The sequence below is a fragment of the Trichosurus vulpecula genome, chromosome 9, assembly GCF_011100635.1.
Source record: "Trichosurus vulpecula isolate mTriVul1 chromosome 9, mTriVul1.pri, whole genome shotgun sequence".
NCBI classification, from domain to species: domain Eukaryota; kingdom Metazoa; phylum Chordata; class Mammalia; order Diprotodontia; family Phalangeridae; genus Trichosurus; species Trichosurus vulpecula.
Genome location: NC_050581.1, coordinates 42,501,194 through 42,521,795, shown reverse-complemented (window position 1 = coordinate 42,521,795; position 20,602 = coordinate 42,501,194). Strand labels below are relative to the sequence as shown.

General features: G+C 36.6%; 1 protein-coding gene across 2 annotated transcripts in view; it reads left to right on the top strand.

The window, feature by feature from the left end:
* Nucleotides 1–20,602, top strand: part of SMC2 (structural maintenance of chromosomes 2) — a 49,805-nt gene that overhangs the window by 22,328 nt on the left and 6,875 nt on the right. For both annotated transcript variants that reach the window (XM_036738480.1, XM_036738481.1), the window contains exons 13-21: nucleotides 1,014–1,152; nucleotides 2,599–2,718; nucleotides 4,572–4,776; nucleotides 7,123–7,258; nucleotides 9,278–9,402; nucleotides 12,509–12,702; nucleotides 16,459–16,602; nucleotides 17,777–17,971; nucleotides 19,795–19,995. In XM_036738480.1, coding sequence (XP_036594375.1) covers nucleotides 1,014–1,152; nucleotides 2,599–2,718; nucleotides 4,572–4,776; nucleotides 7,123–7,258; nucleotides 9,278–9,402; nucleotides 12,509–12,702; nucleotides 16,459–16,602; nucleotides 17,777–17,971; nucleotides 19,795–19,995 — 1,459 coding nt within the window. The remainder of the gene's footprint in view (nucleotides 1–1,013; nucleotides 1,153–2,598; nucleotides 2,719–4,571; nucleotides 4,777–7,122; nucleotides 7,259–9,277; nucleotides 9,403–12,508; nucleotides 12,703–16,458; nucleotides 16,603–17,776; nucleotides 17,972–19,794; nucleotides 19,996–20,602) is intronic.

Genomic DNA, 20,602 nt, shown 5'->3' with positions numbered 1-20,602 from the left:
TTTGCCCTCAAGGAGCTAACATTCTTCCCCCCTACACCGTCCTACCTTCCCCCCACCCCCCACCCCTGCCCCAATTCTGGGGGAAAAAATAAAGGACAAACAAAACTCTTGTAACAAACTCTCATAACAAACATAGGCAAGCAAAACAATTCTTATGTTGGCCAAAACTCTTATGTCTCATTCTGCATTTCGAGTCCATCCCCTCAGTTCAGGAGATGGATAATATATTTTTCATCAGATATATTCTGGAATCATGTTGGTCATTGTGTTGATCAGAATTCTTAATTCTTTCAAAGTCTCTCTGAAACTCTGTTTCATTATTTCTTATGACATAGTAGTATTCTATTATCCACACACCAAAATTTGTTGAGCCATTCCCCGGTTGATTGGCATCATCTTAGTTTCCAGTTCTTTGGTATCACAAGAAGAGCTGCCATAAACATTTTTGTATATCTGGGTAGTTTTTACCCTTCTTTGATCTTTTTTTGGGTGTAGGCCTAATAGTGGTATTGCTCATTCAAAGGCTATATACATCAAAGTTTAGTAACTTTGGGGGCATAGTAAGGAGTTTATATTCTAATGGGGGAAGACAAAAAGAGACCAGGTGGCATGATGTGATGACCAGGAAGGAGCATGGATATCTGGTTTTGGGCAAGATAAAGCAAAAGCCCACTTATTAGATCTGAGGACTTAGAGGTGGAGCCCAAGGTTAGATAAGGCGAGAATTCAGGCTGCCTGATGAAGACAATGGCCTCACTGTATGTGACATTTTGTCACACAGGTTATTTGCACTGAAAAGTATATTTTGATGTATTAAAGTTAGCTATGATAAGTTTTACTGATTATGAAATTGTGGTTTACATTTGCAAATATTGTGAATCTTTTGCTTTTGTTTTAAACTGGTTGTATGTATCAGGAAAACTTGATCAGGAGGTGGGTAATAATATATTTCATCAAATGTACTACATCAAATATCTCTCTAGGGTTAATTTTTGTTATCTTTTTTGTCAAAGGGATCCAGAGAAGAATTGGAATCGAAATCATGTAAAAGGCCTTGTGGCTTCTCTGTTTAATGTAAAAAATGCCTCTACAACAAAAGCTCTAGAAATTGTGGCTGGTGGACGACTCTACAGTGTTGTAGTAGACACAGAGGTAAGTCGGTAGCCTTTTTCAGTTATATGTCTTTTTTCATCCTTATATTTTCTTTGATAAGATACTTCAACCATTTCCTGTTATAGAAATAAGAGACTTCTTCGGTTTGTGGAACACTTTTTAAAATGTGCTATGTTCACAGAATCACATAATTTCTAGATTTGAAAGGGGCCTCGGTGACCATCTAGTCCATCCTGTCCTTGAAGGCCATTTCCATTATATAACATACCTAATGAAAGGTCCTGCATTCTCCGTTGAAGTTAATGTGTGGGAGCCTAATGCTTCCTGAAGCAGCTCACTCCACTTTTCAGAAGTTTTTTCCTTACATCAAATCTTATTTTCCTCTTTGTAACTTCAATACCCTGCTCTTAGGTCTGCCCTCTGGGAACGTACAGCAAGTCTAATCCCACTTCCATTATGACTATCATCAGGGTCTCTGTGCCTCCCCTTTTCCCTGTCTGTTCCCAAGTCTAATCTTCAGGCTAAACATCCTCAGTTTTTATACCATGAAATAGTAGATGATTTAATATACCAAATGGAATCCCAGCGAGTAGGGAAAAAATATCTAAAACATAGGATAGCGTACTTATTAAGTGAGATTTAGACTAGGAGACATAATAAATCTTAGCACTTCCATTTTATATCTTTTAATATCTCTGTATTTTGTTTGAGACAAATTAATCCAAAAGGAAGAACCACCAAGCATATGTGTACATGGTTGTTGTAACAAACAAGATGTTTTATAAGATACAAGAATAGCAATGTGTTGTCTTCCTTCTAATAGGAGGTTTCTTAACTTTCATATATATGAAAATTTTAAATTGTAAAAGATAATTTATAATACTATTTTGCAGCAAGTCCTATTTGTTTTTATTTTGTAACATAAATGAAATCTCTGTTTATAATGACACATGTACCTGAATTTGGTTCAGTGCTCTGCTTCAGAAGCAAGTTATTTTTAGTATTGAGCAGATAGTTGACTATCAGCAGAGTTTTCCTGTTAGTTTGATGGTGTTAGAAACATTCTGTAAGGTTAATACAACTTATTTTTGTTCCTCTCTACTGCAAGATTAAAAGCAAAAATCAAACACTCATTATAACTTAAACCCCCCCCCCCCCCCACCAGTGTAGGGCTTTGGTTTTGAATGGAAAAAAAAAACTATTATAAAAACATTAATGTCTCACGATGGTATGAAAGGTATCCATTTCCTTAACTTTTGGTTTCTGTTTTATGTACCTATAAAACATTTTGCTTTAAAGAAAAAAGCACGTGTCAACATGCATGATCTGTATTATATGGATTATGAGGAAGCTCAGACAGCTACTTCTTGGACACATCATAAAGCTCATAGGTCTAGCATATCTTTAAAGATAGCATTCATTTTCTCCTTTTGGTTTTTTTAATATACCTTGAATTTTTTCCCTAACATGCAATATTTATTTTAGGTTACAGGTAAAAAAATACTAGAAAAAGGTGAACTAAAGCGTCGGCACACTATAATTCCACTCAACAAAATTTCATCCAGGTGTATTGGAAAGGAAACTCTGAATATAGCTAAAAATCTCGTAAGTCTTTTGTGTATGTTCCATATGCATTTTCTTTTTATTAACCCCTTTTTAGACAAGCAGATGGCGTACTGATTAGAATGTGGGACTTAATTTCAGGAAGACTTGATTTCAAATTCTGCCTTTTTAAATAGTATTTTTCAAGTATTTTGCAAACCTGGAAGTGCTATGTAAGTGTCAGCTAGTATCATTGTTATTTAGAGAATAACTGATTGTATGAATTTGTGCTACCTTGGGACTTGAATTATGAAAGCATCTAAACACATTCTCTTAAATTAGGACATTTACTTAAGTTTCAAGGAAATTGAGGCATCTAGCTTCTTTTTTAATTAACATCTAAAGTTGAGTAAAGTTTTGTTGTTTACTATGGATGTTTAGCTATATTAATGAAATTAGCATGCCTCTTTGACAGCTCAGGATGGCTTTGATATGGCATAAAATGCTGTAAAAAGTCTTATTGAGGGTAGTAATAACTAGTTTTCTGTTTGATTGTGAGATGTACTGTTTCATTGTTCAGTTCTGTTGCCTAGATCATCCTTGGCATGCAGTCATATATGTTTAAAGACTTAATGCATGTTCAGAAACCTTAGATTTTTAACTTAAAATTTTTAAAAATTCTTTTTTCAATTAGCAAGCATATATTTTCTCTCCCTGCCTCATTTCTCCTCTTCCCTCATTTAAATAAAAGCCTTGTAAAAAAAAATACAGTCAATAAAAACAAATTCCTACATTGAACATGTCCAGAAAAGTATATCTCATTCTGCATGTTGAGTCAATCATCTTTCTATCAGGAGATGGGTAACCTGCATTATCATTGGTCTAGAGTCATAGTTGGTCATTGCATTAATCAGAGAAACTTTAGATTTATAAGTTCTTAGAAATCATGAACAAATTCCCAAAGGAGCTGCTTCTCTCCATGTCCCCGCATCCTATTTGCTTAGTGGAATCCCTGTAACCAAATACGGTATGGACACCCTGGCTACTTCTGCTTGCTGCTTAGGGTAATTTCTTCTACTCTTAGGTCATGTAGGGTAGTTCAGGTGCCCCAAATTTCAACACAGGAGGCATGAAGATGAGAAACAGAAAGCTTGGGTAGAAGAAATATTTGGCCTATAAGGAAGGAGTTATTAACTTATTCACCCATTTAAGCCGCTTTCTCCTTCCACTTCAGGTTCTAGGAAGCTGGTGAGTGAGTGTTACGGATTCATTACTGCTTTTGTTTTCACTCTTTTTATGTTCTGACATAGTCTATTTTATGTAAAGGTATTTTAACCAAAGATATGTTTTATGTATGGGCTTAAAGCAAGGGAATGCTGTAGTTAAAAAAAAAATCTGAACTATTGGTTTTGTTTTTTCAGAAGCTAGGGTTGAAGTAGATTGCTGGTTAATAATAGTTAACATAATGGCACTTGTTTAGCTATGAAATTGAACTTATTGGCACAAAAGCAAATTTCAGCATATTGTGTTTGCTATGAATCCTTTGGATTTTTTTTCAGTTTTTTTAAACATAAAACAAATTAGTGATTTTGGGAATCTTTTCATTTCTAACATAGGAAAAACTAACTTATAAGAACAGTTAGCTTAAATGACATAGTTTTGATATGTAGCTCAATTGAAATGTCATAGATTTGTAGCTATAGAATAAAATGCTCAGTTGTGGCAATTCTAGCCAGGGTATACATACATGTACATATGAGCGAGTGTGTATGTATCTTTCTCTTACATGTTAGTGCCCTCCCTCTGAGATCATTTGCACTGTATCTTGTCTGTATCTTATTTGTTCGTTGTTGTTTGCATCTTGTTTCCCCCGTTAGACTATGACTCTGACCTGACAAGTCTTCTTCACTCGGCAGGTTGGTGCTGATAATGTGCATCTGGCCCTTTCCCTGATTGAGTATGAGCCTGAGCTTCAGAAAGCGATGGAATTTGTCTTTGGAACGACGTTGGTCTGTGATACTCTAGACAATGCTAAGAAAGTTGCCTTTGATAAAAGGATAATGACTAAGACGGTCACTCTGGATGGTGATGTGTTTGATCCTAGTGGAACTCTGAGTGGCGGTAAGGGCAGCTGCGCTGGGCACTCTTATTTGAACACATGTCCGTCTTTTCCTTGGTAATGTAATAACAAATCTTTGTGTTGTAATAGGAGTGCTTTGGTAATATAGCAAATAGGACTATTTGAAATGATATTTGAAAACTTCATAACTTTTCATTGTATTATTTTAATCTTGGTGACGGTTTGGAGGTAGGCAGGACACCTGTTAGTCTCCATCTTACACGGAAGGAAGGTCTGGCACAGAAGGGACTAAATGAGCTTTCATTGTTAATGATGGTACTGGAACCTAGGTTTCTTGATTCTCAGTCCATTACTTATTCCACTAGGTCTCACTACTCTGTGAAACTTGGAGATTGCAAAAATATGTCAGTTGTCAGGATCGTCTGATTTCATTGGTGTGGAAATTCCCTTATTGACCCCATTTGTAACTTCTCTATAACTTCTCTAGGGCGTGGTAGCTAGACTTTTGCTTCTGGTTGCACATGAGTTAGTTGATGTCAGGAGCTAGAATTTGACCTAGATCTTCCTGACTCCAAGGCCAGCACTCTGGACCTATAAGGTAAAAGCAGATATTGGCATTTTACATAGCAGGAAGAGCTCTGAGTACTGCATAGCTCCTCGTATCATATAGCTCCTCAAGGCTGATTATATAATCTAGGCTCACTCTTAAAATTTATTTTGTGTAAGATTGTGAAATCCATAGCTGAAAAAGTAGTAGTGGATCCTTTCTAGAAAACGTACTCCAAGAGAATTCCTCTTAAAAGATTGCCTCAGTTTGACCGTTTGCAGATGCTACACTTGATATCTTTAGGGTCAGGTGAGATGGAATACTCTAGTACGTAACGGAGTTAGAATGTTTGATATTGATTCATTAAAAGGCATTTTTATTGTAAAACTGAAGATAATGCCATATATGAAAAATCCTAATTTCCAGTTCTCCCTATCTCGATGAATCACTTAGCCTCCCTGAACCTCAATCTCCTTACTTTCAAAATGGAGGAGTGGGAACTAGATCAGTGATCTCCAAACTTTTTTAATCATTCACTGCTGTCAGAAAAACACTTTTGAATACCCAAATATGTGTATTATTTATGTTATATGCATGTCCTATTATGCTAGTCATTATATTCATTTTAAACTTTCATAAAAAATAGAAATGTAAAAAGAGTAAGATGATGGAATAGTTCAAAAATATTAATGGTAGAAAATCTACTTTCAGTGAAATATTACTAATAATGATATTTTAGTGGGAGCAATGACTGAATATACCTTGTTATTTTTGAAAATTTTGGGTTAGCCCTTTGTGATATAGCAATTTGAAGGTTTTCTTTTAAATTCAGTCTGTTTTGGTACTTGATTGTCATGGTTTGTCACAGATGAAAAATTACTTTACCAAGGTTCCCTAGATCCAGATAGAACAAGTGCAAGCAGTTTCCAAATCATGATACTCATTTTTCAATCCCATAATACAAAAGTGTTGATTGAAATTAGGTTATTGTCCCTGACAGAAATTGTCAGTTGTTCTTGCAAGAGACTCAGAAGGGCTTTATTTTTATGTTTTTAACAAATCGGTTCAAAACCCACTGAAATATCTTATTTGGAAGATTTAAAAATGAATTAGAAAGTTCCGTTTCCAAGCTTAAGTATGTAGAGATTAGAGTTTTTATAGATGACAACACATTATATTTACCTGGAGAGCAGAGTAATTATCCAGGAGGAGAGGGTAGTCTACAGTGTCAGATGTTGCACAGAGGTCAAGGAGAATGAGGATTGAGAAAAGGCCTTTAGATCTGGTAGTTAAGAGATAATTGGTAACTTCAGTGAGAGCAGTTTCAGTTGAGTGAGTAATGGTCAATGATAAGGAGGAAGTCGAATCCCTACGAGATTGGAAAGAACAGAAATAGAAACGTTTAGAATAGTGAATTTGCTGGGAAAGATAGTGTAGTGAACTCTATGCAGTCACTCATCAGTGTCTCCTTAACCTCTGATGCTTCATTTCCCTTAAAATGAAAAGAGGATGAGGTGGGGTTGGTTGCATAAACCTTGGGATTTTCCAAATAGCACCTTCATAACTTCTGTGGATTTGCACAGTAAAGGGGGGAGACCTTGTGTAGTAGAGTTGGAGAGAAACCCCATGACCGACTATTGTGGGGGGGGACCCTTGGGGGTCATGCTGTGGTCTTGTTGGAGTCATGTCACTGGGGTTGTGCTATTGCCATTTAGGAATGTAGCTTCCTATTGTGGAAACCAGAGAAGACTCTCCTGGTTCTAAATTTTGATCTCTGATTTATATGCATGTTTGTAGATACCCAGTACCCAGCTCACCTTTTCTCTTTGTCTGTTAACAGGTGCACGGCCCCAGACTGCATCTGTTTTGATCCAGGCTCAAGAACTCAGAAATATTCAAGAGGAGCTAAAAGACAAGGAGAATGAACTCCAGGCTATAGAAAAGGAATTAGCAGGTCTAAAAAACACTGCTGAAAAGTAAGGCTTCTGTTATTTTAAATAGCATCTTTTTCCTTTCAGAGATTTGAGTGGTAGACAAAATAACATTTACCTTTTTGCCCCCTAAGGACTCAGTCAAATGGAAAAATTCACCTTTCTTTTTGATTTTTAATACTGAATAATTATCAAAAGGTATAGCTATTAGAAGAAAGTATGGTCTAGCTCATAAAGAGCACTTGAGAGGAAGCCATATGAAAGAGGGCTGAATTTGGAGTCCGGGCTGGAGTTGTAATCTTGGCTCTGTTGCTTTTGGCTTGGGTGGTGTTAGAAAGTCACCTGACCTTCATGAATCTCATTTGGGTCCTTTGAAAAATGAAGTTAGTGGACTAGCTGACTGTAAGTCAGCTCTAAGTCTCTAAGTTTTTGATGCTTGGGCTAGGTGTCAAAAGGGTGACCAAGTTAACATTGGCAAGCCTCCATTTGACAGATTCGGCAGTTAACTTGGATGAGAGCAGTTTGATTTGAGTGAATCGTCAAGGATAAGGAAGGGGTAGAATATGTAGGAGACGGGAAGGATGGTAGTACCCTGGAAAGAGAATAAGAAAGTTCAGAAGGGTAGTTTTGCTGGGAAAGATAATGTAATGAGATCTATACAGGTTGTAACCCATTTGTGTCTCATTAACCTGTGATACATGTTTTGTTGCACTCAGAATGAAATGGGGGTGGGGTGAGGCAGGCTTATCTTTAATGGTCTGTAATGTCATACCACCTTTATGGGGCTCTTTTGAGGTTTAAGTGAAAATATGGGTGGAAAGTACTTTGCAGTCTTCAAATGGAAGACGGTAGTGGAAATAATTTATATGTTCATCATTCTCATTAATATTTCCTTCCATAAAAGTTGGTATTGCTGATAATAACAGAAATGATGAAAAGCATATGATGAAAGCACCCAGGATCCTCAAAAATTCTTAATTCTCAATTCTGTTACCTAGAATCATAAAGTCAGTATTAGTTGTTTTCAACAAACCTAACATGTCTCAACACAGGGGTAATGGCTTTCTCTGACTGCTTTCAGCTTTTCCTATGTTGATTCTCCGTGACACTTCATAAGAGACTTTAGCAGGACTGTTTTCCTAGGTGGCTATTATGTTACTAGAGAGCAAAAAAGCATTAGAAACCCATACTTTAGGTATTGTCAAATGTGGGTACATGTTTTTTACACTTAGAAATTCTTCCCGGTGAGAATAGTGAGGCAGTATTTTCTGTGATAAATAGATATGCCAGGGCATGTCTGACTTGGTGACACATTTGTATATTTGAATTTTTCTGGAAAATTAATTTTATTCTGGGCATCGTGGTGGCAAACACTTGTAGTCTGCTATTGAGGAGGCTGAGCTTTTGAGTTTTAGGAGTTCTGAGTTTCAGTAAGGCCAAAGCTGATGGAGTACATACACTGAGTCTTTTTTGTTGGGGGCAAAGTTTTGGTTTTGTTTTGTTTTGCTATTTTGAATTCATCCATTTTAAAATTTACATTTTTAGAAAGAAGTTTTTTAATCAGGAAATTTCCACTATTTTGCAACAAGGCTAATAATAGCTGACATTTCTGTAATATATGCTAGGCACTTTACAGTGCTTTACAATTATTAAATCATTTGATCTTCACAGCAACCTTGGGAGGTAGTTGTTATTACTATCCCCATTTTACAGATGAGGAAACTGAGGCAGATAGACGCTAAGTGACTTGCGCCGGGTCACATGATAAGTATTTGAGGTCATATTTGAACTCAGGTCTTCCTGACCCCAGGCCTGGCACTTTACTGTGCCGTGTTAGGTAGAGCCTTTTAGATCACGAGCTTTTGTACACTGTGCTGCTAAGTCAGAGTTTAGAATTAATAATGTCTCAGAAATGTGAGTTTGTATCTCAAGTGTTTCACGCAGCCAACAGATCTCTGCCCGGACGTTTTCAAGCTCATTTTAGACAAGAGCATTTAATTTGGATGCACTCGTGAAACTCCGGAATGATTATTGATCACTCACTACAAATGGAAATCTTTTAAGGTACCGTCAACTAAAACAGCAATGGGAAATCAAGTCAGAGGAGACAGAATTGTTGCATACTAAGCTTCAGCACAGTTCATACCACAAACAGCAGGAAGAACTGGATGCCCTCAGGAAAACAATTGGTAAGATGAGAAGCTTTTATATGTGTTGCTTTGTTTCTGTTGACATCCTTTCCCTTTTGTTGTTGTTCAGTCGCTTCAGTCATGGTCAATTCTTTGTCACCCCCTTTAGGGTTTTCTTGGCAAAGGCACTGCAGTGATTTGCCATTTTCTTCTCCAGCTCATTTTCCAGATGAAAAAAGTGAGGCAAACAGGCAAAGTGACTTGCCCAGGGTCATACAGCTAGAGTCTGAGGCTGGATTTGAACTTACATCTTCCCCTGACAGTAAACCAGGAGCTCTATACAGTGCACCATCTAGCTTTCCCTTGAGTTTATATAAAACAAATGAGGCTTTCTTCTGAGATTTAAAAGATGAAATTTTAATCTACAGTGCTAGCAGTATTAATAATAATTTAAAATATTTATTCATTTAATTTTTGCAACTCAGAATTTGGTCTCATTATTTCTCCGTTGTCTGAACAAGTTGGGTTAACTTTTACATTGAATTTAGGTATATTTGGTAATGTATTCATATGTCTAAAATCTTTTCTTGGGTGCAAGTGCTGCACTTAATTATATAATATCCTTCCTTCTTCTCCCCTGCCCCCCTCCTTTTAGTTTTGGGTTGAGGTAGAAATAAATCATGCCAACAACTGGCTCTCAGGGTTGTATGGACAGCTCAGAACCGGGCCTATTTAAAATTTTTATCCCTCCTTACTTTAGAGTTCTACAAGCTCCTTCAGGGCCAGAGCCATTTTCATCTTGCGTTTGCATCTGCAGAGCCTAGCATGTTGTCTTGCCCACAGTTGACGCTGATCAGTGCTTGTTGAATTGAGAGAACCCACCCAGAGTTGGAGCTGGCACATGATCTGTGATCAAAGGTCTAGGTTCTAGGCCTTTTCCTTGCATGTAGTTTTATCTATTCTCTATCTTTAGAGAATAAATAGATGTGGATCCTCGTTTTTAAAACGAGAGGAAGAAAGTCTGCTGCTCTCTGTCTTAGCTGTTTTAAAATACACATCTGCAGCCTCCCTGGTGGTGTTTAGGGGAAGACAAGAGTATATAGTACATTTTTTTTTAACCACTTTTACCTTGTCCCTCCTCTACAAAGTTATACTCTGCATCTTGTGCTGTGGAGCTGACCCCTGGTGCCTGAAGCCTCTGTTAGCATAGCACAAGTTTGACAGGCCCAACTAAGCTAAAAGAGCTTCTAGTCCAGTGTAGGGCTGATAATAGATCCTGTCTGGGGATGAGCTTTGTTTCAGAGCTGCTTTCTACCAGGAGATTTCTATTTATTTATTTATCCATTTATCTATCTATCTGTCTGCCACAGCAACTCAGAACAATCTACTAAATTGTGGAGGGGCTGGAATCTGCCTTGGTGCAGGGAGTTGTCACACTGAAAAAAATCACTGATCTTCAAGTTGGAAATGAAGGGAAACACATTAATGTTAATCAGTCAACAAGCATTCATTTAGCACCTCTTTGGTGTCAGGCACTGTGCTAAGTGATGACAATACAAAGAAAGGCAAAAACATGGTTCCTGCTCTCATTGAGCTCACGTGCAAACGTGTGAGGGAAGGCACTAGCAATCAGAGAGGCTGAGAAATGACTGCTGCAGATGGTGGGGATTTGACCTTAGTCTGGAAGGAATCCAGAAAAACTAGGAGGTGGGGGCAAGGAAGAAGAGCATCTAGGCACGAGGGGACAGTTAGTGAAAAGGCATGAAGCTGGAGAGGGTGGCTTTCAAGAATCAGCAAATAGGCCCGTATAGCTAGATCATAGAGTATGTAGAGGGGAGGAGAAAAGCATAAGAAGATTGGAAAGGTAGGAAGGGGCCAGGATTTGAAGGGCTTCTAATAATAACTATCATTTAGCTGGCATAATAATTAGCATTTATATAACACTTTAAGCTTTGAAAAACTTGCTTTACAAATATTTCATTTGATCCCTGCTACAGCACTGAGAGGTAGGTACTATTATTAAACTCATTTTACAGATGAGGAAACTGAGGCAGACTGCAGTTAAGTGACTTGCTCAGGGTCAAACAACTAGTAAGTGTCTGAGGTGGGGTTTTCTCTCAAGTCTTCCTGAATCCTGGTCCAACATTCTTACCTACTGCTCTAACTAGCAGCCAAATGGAACATTTTATATTTGATCCTGGAAGCCACAGGAGCTATGGGGTGACTTGTTCAGACTTACATTTTAGGAAAATCACTGGCAGCTGAGTGGAAGATTCATTGGATTTGGGGGGGGGGAGGTGGGATGGTGATTTGAGGGAGGCAGATGATTTAGAAGGCTACTGCAGAATTATATTCCAGGGACTTGGAATAATTCAGAGCCTTGGGATGTGTTGGGGAGGAGGAAGTGCAGTATTTTTATTGTGTAAAATTGTATTTTCCAATAGGCTTCTTGGGACTTTTACTCTGAGTAGAAGGCAGTTTCTAAAATATCTCATGCAAGAGGTAGCCCGATGAGACAAATGAACCAAATGATGTGTTTTGCCACTTTAAGAATTTACTGAGCACTTTTCTCAGAGAGCTATCTCTCTTCTTCCCAATTTAAAGTGACAAGATGCTCAGTTGTAGAGCTTGTTTTGACTGGGCAAGAAAATGTTTGCACTTCCCTCCTTAACTGCATTGTGTTTTCTGAACCCTTTCCATCTTGTAGAATTCTAAGGGTTGGTTGACTTTTCCAGGTCTGAGCCTAATGAATTCTATTTGACTTTAACAGACTTGAGGCGTAAGAAGAATCTCCCTACTTTTCATTCACCTTGGCATACACACCCCTTTCAATCTGTGCTCTACATTTGGTCTTATCTCCTCTCAATCCCTTGTTGTCTAAGTACACAAAAAGACAAAGTATTTGAAACATTTGTTTATAGATAATTGGAAATTATAGTTTTACTAACCTTCAGATATTTCATGTGTATGCTTTATATGTAGACATTCTTAACCAGTAAGGAAAGACCAATGTATTGCACTGGAAAAAATAATGCCAGTCTTCCAATCTTAAGGCTGAATATTTGAGCTTTTCCTGTTTCTATCTTGAATATTTAAAACTGTTATAAGCTAATGTATTAAGTGGTTGTCTTTGGAATTTAGTCACTGTTCTCTACTTTTGATTTAGAGGAAAGTGAGGAAACCCTAAAAAATACAAAGGATACACAAAAAAAGGCTGAAGAAAAATATGCAGTATTGGAGAATAAAATGAAAAATGCGGAAGCTGAGCGAGAGAGAGAACTGAAGGATGCCCAAAAGACACTTGATTGTGCTAAAAAAAAGGCGGATGCTTCTAGCAGGAAGATGAAAGAAAAGCAGCAGGTAATGTTTGATTTTTGATAGCCATTATTGAAAAGGAAACACATTTGTCGAAAGTATGTGATGCGCTAGAAAGTAGAGGCTGGATAGATTAGTTTCTTTCAATTTTGAGGTTTCTTTACTCTTTAGTTTCCTTTAATATGTTAAATCTAAAAGTAGATGTCTTCAAAAATAAACATAGAAATGCCCTATTTTCTGAAAGCTAAGATAGTACATGCTACATAATTACACATAAAGCTTGCATGCTGAAAGTTTGTTGCAAGTCTTATAGGAAACAAACTGCCCTTGTTAGCAACTTGTTCAGGAGCAAGCTAAGGTTTAGATGATGGTGTGGAGCTCACTGGACTGTGCTACAGAATCAAGCAATAAATTATATTTGTTGAGCACATATATGTTCAAGGCATTGTGCTAGATGCTGTGGGAGTTAGGAAGATATATATGCCATAGAACCTGCCTTCTGGAGTTTACATTCTGATCAGAAAACCTGCCAGTTCAAGAGTAAGGTGATAAGCTAACAATCATGATGCAGCATGGAAGAATATGATTAGTTACAAAGTGATGTGTGCGGTAAATGAACTTTGAGAAAGGTGGGCTCGTTTAGCATCAGTAGTTTGCTGTGCTTTCATGGTGGAGGTGTGGGATGAGTTGGGCTCCAAGGATATAATAATGATAACGGGGAGTCAAGATTGAGATGATTAAGGAGGGGGTAAAGTATGTTGAGATGTAAGGAGCAGATATTACTTAGGAGTATGTGTACCTTGTGCCTATTTGAGAAGTATCTTGTGCTTGGGGTCCCTAATCTCATTAGTGTGGGTATTCCTGCCAAGTGAGAAGATCACAATTTTTGCTCATGTTTTTGCTTAACACAATTTGTAATTCTTCTAATTGGTCTAGGGGCCTTTTGGCTCTTTTAATATTTAGAGGTTTATAGCACTTGGACTTTCCTTCTCTTTTCTCATTTCCGGTTATATGCTATAGCATGTTTATACTCATCCTTTCCATTCTGCTTGGGATCATAATGCAATTATAACTTGAGAATGTGATTTTTTTCATCATTCATAGTCTTATAGTATCACTGGAAAATATTGAAAAGATATTTTTTTACACATGACACACCTTCATGTTGTTGAAAACACTGCAGTTTCCCAAATTTGGTCCAGCCTGGTCTCCAGTTCTAAACTGAGCTCATTATCAGTTGTCACTGCCTCCAAGATTAACTAAGTTCATCCAACTTCATGTTGTAATTTGGACAAGTTGAGTTTTTCATCTACTTTTTTTTTTTAACAGTATGAATGATAAATAGGCCAATTTCCCCGGAAAGATTTGGGATTTATTGGAAGAGTACATGTAGTATTTCAGGGCTTGATATATTTGATGTGTTATTTGAGAACACTTGGAGAACCTTGCCATTGATAGAGAATCCTGGTTGTACTCTTAATAGTTGCAGTGATCCACAACATTTTAGTGTATGAGGACCTCATTTTAATGCAAAAAACCATTTGAAGACCACATGATAATTTTAGAAAATTTTCTGTGAAAGTTTGCCTGTTCCTTTCTTATGTCTTTTATAAAGGAGAATCTCATTGTGTACATAGACCGTTGTCAGTTTTATTGTGATAAGGAAGGAATCACATGAGTTTATAGTGAATGTCTTTTCAGTTGTCTTTTTTTTGGAGTAAAATTTGCTGTGTTCTTCTACGATTCAGGTAGCTGTCCCTCGGGGCTTCTGGGAGTTCCACAATTGAGTGGATTAACTCTCCTAGGAACATGCTTTCTGGAGATCTGATCTAGAAGGTGCTATTCCAGATGGGAATCATTTGGGACAGTGCCAGGAAAGCTGGCCAAATGGCTGATGGGACGTAAACACCTGGATGGGGTGTGAATGGGATGTGAAATAAGGAACTTGGAAGCACAATTGTGCTAAAGGATATTTTTGCTGAAAGGCAGGATCAGAAAAGAAGATAATTGGTCATATTGTCGGAGAAAGGGACAGCTGCTGGATTGCCTAGCAGTTTCTTTTTCCTTCTTCCTTTCTTTTATAGAGTCATGCAAAACATATTCCCATATTAATCATGTTGTAAAAGTAACAGACTGAAAAAAATCAAGAAAAAAATTTTAAAAAGAAAGTATGCTTTGATCTGCATTCAGACTCCATCTTTCTCTGGAGACAGATAACATTTTTTGTTATAAGTCCTTCAGACTGGTCTTGGATCATTGTGTTTCTGAGAATAAGTCATTCACAGTTGATCATTGTACAGTATTGCTGTTACTATGTACAGTGTTCTCCTGGTTTTGTTCTCCTGGTTCACTTTGCATCAGTTCATTGAAGTCTTTCCAGGTTTTTCTGAAAGCATTCTTCTTGTCATTTCTTGCAGCATGCTAGCATTCCATTACAATCATATACCACAATTTATTGCGCCATTCCCTGATTGATTGCCCAGCAGTTTCAATGATAGTTTTGTAGTGTCTGGGGAAATTATGGAAGGCCACCTGCACCTTTGTGTTTCCTTGTGGCAGATGTAGGGGAAGGCTCAGACAAGAGATCTATACGTGAGTCTGTGTCGTTGGAGAGAATGCCCACTGCAATGACATCGCAGAGTCATTTGAGGATTGGAGTAGTTTTTAAACAAATGTTTTTTGATACTTTTTTCTTCCTTATATCATCACTTCTGAGGTAAGTACCCTTTCCCCCATAGATCCCTCCCTGGTAATAAAGAGAAGTGGGTAAGCAAAACGCACACACACCATTGGTATGTGTGACAATTCACAGCAGTGGTTGCCCTTGTCTCTGGGCCGAGAATAGGACCGTGTCCTCTACTTTGTCTTCTGAAGGTGAGATGATGGCAGTGCGGATTTTTTCAGTGTGGTTTTCCTTATTTTCTGTTGCCATCGTTTGGATTCTTTTCTTCTTCGGATTTATTTTCTCACTCACTTTCTCTTTGTGTGGAGATCTTTGGGATCTTTCACTATTCTCTTTGGTGATGTTTTGGAAATGAGTGTGCACTTCAGTCTGGTGATACTCTGTGTGGCCAAGGGATCAAGTTTTGCTAGTGGAGGTAGTTTTGGACCCTGTTATGACTGCTTTGTGTTGGTTAAACTTCTCTAAAAAATTGTTGAAAGATTATAGATACAAAACTGGAAGGGACATTGGAAACATCTAGTCTAATCTTATTTTATGGATGTGGAAACTGAGGCCCAGAGAGGTTAAGGGACTAGCTTGAGATCACACAGATAATGATTAGCATTTCCCATTTTAAATTCAGTTTCTTTGACCCTAAACCTAGTGCTTTTTTCTCTGTAGCTTACTGTTTCTATAGTCACTGTCTTTACTTTTTTTTATCTGCATAAATGACAATATAGTATTGCTTCCTTGTTCATACTACTCTTTCATTCCAATACAACTTGAGTTTTAGAAGATTTGCCAACAATTTAACTTTATTTCTTTTTCTGCCTGTATAATATTCTGAATACATCTTTACATAGCTTGATTTTGTACATTAAACTGGAGCACAGGTATTATCTACTGGAACACTTGGTTCTTGAAAAAGAAAAAAACAGATCTTAAATACTGACTTTTCTTGCAGGTTGGTCAAGAATTTAGCTCCACTGCATATATCTTGGTTTATATGTAAAGTAGAAAGATAGAATATCTTTCCTTTCTGGAAGAAATGTTGAAAGAAAAAGGAAATCCTTTTAAAAAAATGTAGGTACCACTTAATACCTCTGTAAGTCCACATATAATCTATTTTTTTTAAATAGGAAGTTGAAGCTATCACTCTAGAGCTAGAAGAACTCAAGAGAGAGCAGGGTACCTACAAACAACAATTTGAGGCTGTAAATGAAGCCATCAAATCATATGAAGAACAAATTGGTGTCATGGCATCTGAGGTGGCTAAGAATAAGGTATGTTTGACTCTTTCAGCAAACCGTAAGCTCTTGCTCTGCAGTGTATTTGGCTAGTTGTGAGAAGAGAGAAAACAACGGATAAGACAAGGTACCTACCTGTGAGGAGTTTATAATCTAGTAGGTAGGTGTGATAAAATATGCATACAGATAAATATAACGTATAACATATTAGAAGCACAAATACTTAGAGTTCAGCTGAGTGTGGTCACTTCAGTCCTAAAAAGTCAGAGATAGCTTTAGAGAAGATGGAGCATTTGATTTGGGCCTTGAAGTAGGGGGTAGGATTTCATCATGCAGAAATGGGTGTGGGGAAAGGACTCAATACATAGGGAATGGTGTGAACAAAGACTCCAGAGTGTGGAAGATCAGAACCCTGTTGGGGAATAGGGATTAATTTGGATTGGTTGGAGAGTATAAAGTATATTAATGATTAAATTAGAGAAATATAGTATAATAGTTATTCATGAAGTGACATGAGAATGGCTAAAATTAGTTTAAATGTGATTATCAATTGCTGTCTTATGGCTAATTTCAGTTTCTTCCGTCAGTCTTTGATGAGAGTTTTAGAGAGGCCCTAAATTCTAGCCTATTGTTTCTTAGCTAACTTTACTAGACAAATAAGTAAATCCAGGTAAACAGTGAAGGAATGAGTTTTTGTTTTCAAAAGTTAAATAAGTTTAAGTATCTGTACCATTTGCTTAATATTTTCCACCATTTGTAGATAATTTAAAAAAAGAGCATATTCATTTTTTTGCTGTTTGAGACAGAGTCCTAGTCACCCTAAAACCCTGGGAAAAAATTTAAGACCTACTTTGGAGAAGTTGTTTTATGCAGATGAAAAAGAGGTTTCAAACAGGTTTAGTCAGTGGGCTAATATAAAAGATTAAAGTTGGTATATGAGTTTGGTCTCATTATCATTTGCTTTGCAGAGGTTTTTTCCCTGTTTGAATTATGAACAAATGAAAAGTGTCTGCATCTAAGAAAGAAATTTCTTCCAGATGAGGTCTGAGTATGAGTTAATTGTGTAAAAAAATAGCAAGATGCTAGGAATATATGTTCACTTCTGGAATTCTTGCAGTGATAATTTTGTTTCCTGGACATCTGTGTTTTTTTTTTTTAAAGCTGGGTTAAAAAAAGTCAACAGTTTGTTTTAGTAGATGTTGTCTAACAGGAATCAGTGAAGAAAGCCCAAGAAGAGCTGACCAAGCAAAAAGAAGTGATTGCAACCCAAGATAATGTAATTAAAGCTAAATATACAGAAGTGGCAAAACACAAGGAGCAAAATAATAATTCCCAGCTTAAAATTAAAGAGCTAGATCACAACATCAGCAAACATAAGCAGGAGGCTGAAGATGCAGCCTCAAAGGTATGTTTATATTCCTGTTTGCCTTTTGATATCATATAGTTTACTCTGCCTAAAGCTCTTCTCTTTAGTCTACATTTCAAGTTTAGTTTAGTTTCACATTTTACTCAGGGTAATATCTATTAACTGAGCTATAAATCTTTCCTCAACTGCTTGAGTAATTTAAAATATGTTGTTAAATAGTTTTCAAAAAAATTATTTTTTCCAATTAGGGTACTGACAAACATGTTTTTGCTATAAGAAGCATAACCAATTGGTTTAACATTGATATTTTAATTTTTAAGTTAATAAAAAACACTTAATTGGGAAATATTGGTCAGTAGCCTTAGCCTTGTGCTGATCAACAGTCCTTCTTAAAATGAATAACTTATACCTTCTACATATTAAGTATTTAAATGTTTTTTGATTTTGTTAAAGATTCATCTATATATGAAGATAATTAAATGAAGAAAGCAGTTCAGTGTAGGAGATAGAGAACTGGCCTTGAATCCAAAAAGACCTGGATTCAGGTGTCACCTCTGAGACATCCTGGCTGTGTGATCCTGGCCAGGCCACTTAACCTCTTAGTGTCCTAAGCAACTCACCAAGACTTTTAAGTAACAGAGAAGGTGCCTCCTTGCCTTTTTAGAGGAAGTTTACTCATTTTGGGAGTTCCCTATATCAGTGAAAATGCAGGTCTGGTCCTTATCTCTAAATAAGAGTAGAGGGAAAAATGGCACAGGTTCACATATGTCTATCTTTTCTTCCTGGATGTGTCCCTTTAGTATATATTCAACCTGAAAAGAGACCTTAGAAATTTTTCCAATTACTTTTTAAGAAAATACATGAAGAAATGGAAATGTGGAGTGTTTAAGTTACTTGCCAAAGGTAAACAGTAGTCTTCTGAAACTTTTTTCAGGTCATTATTTTTTCATCTCCTCTCATTTTGTCTACCTCACCAAGGAAAATCATAGTTGAAATACTTTAATTATACTGTGGATGATATTTTTAAAAAATGAATAGTTGTGTGGCATTTCCATAGACTCTGACTTATTCCAGAAAGCAATCTGCAGAGACTCTTACATTCTGCTAAAAGTAGTCTTACAAATGCTTAACTTGGTATGATATATGAAATTGCTTTCCAAAATAAATCTAGATCACTGTCTTCCTCCAAATCTTGTTTACTAAATAACTTTATATTTTAAAATATATTTTATTGATATCTTTTTCAAAATTATCCACATTTGCTGGTTCACCTCTCCCCGAACAGTCATCCTTGTAACAAAAAATAGCAAAAAGTCGGTTCAACAAAACTAAACCAATATATGAAAAAAAAGTTTGGCATGTGCAGTGTTCTACACTTATTGTTCCCCACTTCTGCAAAGAAGGGAGGAGTTGCTGTTTCGTAATCTCTTTGGGGGCTAGGTTTGGTTATTATCATATCAATTGTTTTGTTGTTGTCCTTTCCATTTACTTTGATATAATCATTATATATGTTCTTTTCCTAGTTCTGCTTACTTCACCTTGCTTTAGTTAATGTGTCTTTCCATACTCTTCTCTATTAATCATATTTATTGTTTCTTATGTCAGTAATATGCTATATTTATGCACCATAATTTGTTTAGCCATTCCCCAGTCAATGGATATCTACTTTCCCCCTCCCTCCCAATTCTTTATGATAACAAAAAAGTCTTGATGCAAATGTTTTTTTTTACATGGGGTAGAATCTATGGTTCAAAGGGCATAGTAATTTTATTTGCTTAAATTCCTCTATAATAAAGAGTCCCTAAATATCCAAGATATCAGTTGCTTTTTATAGTAATTCTTTGCTTCTTGCATATCTTCAGGTATCCAAAATGATGAAAAATTATGGATGGATAAATTCAGAGAAACACCTTTTTGGCCAGCCTGATACTGCTTACGATTTTAAAACTAATAATCCAAAGGAAGCAGGTCAGAGGCTACAAAAATTAGAAGAGAAGAAGGAGAAACTGGGAAGAAATGTCAACATGAGAGCTATGAACATGCTGACAGAGGCTGAAGAGCGGGTAAGCATGTTTGATGTTAACATTTAGTCACTTGAACAAGGAAAGGTGCGTATGACCTGGAGAGTGTCGTGTGGCCCTTGGGTGAGGGGAACACTTTCCACTTGCACCTCATTCTTTTTTTCTGTATATCTTTTTTTCTTCCATGTTTTCTTTTTATTTTATTCTGCCATTTTCTCTCCTATTTATATTTTAGGCCTGCATATTTCTTGCATTTGTCCATGGTTTAATCTAGATGTCAGCACTTAATTATGCAGGCTATTGATTTTTGCCCTGGGATAAACAACGTCTCCTGTTTATGTTATGTTTATGTTTATGCTTACCTTTGTTTCACCTAATGTAAAAGAAATTTGTAGATTGTCAAATTATAGCAACTCATGTATTTTTCATTTTTTCCTAGTGAAATAAGATTAACATAATAAATATTTCATTTTATTTTTTGTTTTAGATTTGTTTTAGATTTTATCCAACTGAATCCCATGAGTTTGAAAAATACCTAGCAATTTTTCAGAGCCCATAGCTATACCAGCTATGGGAAGCATAGCTAATGAAGTGAACATGAAATTTTTAACATAAAATAGGTATCACTGAAACTTGGTGGGAGAGTACT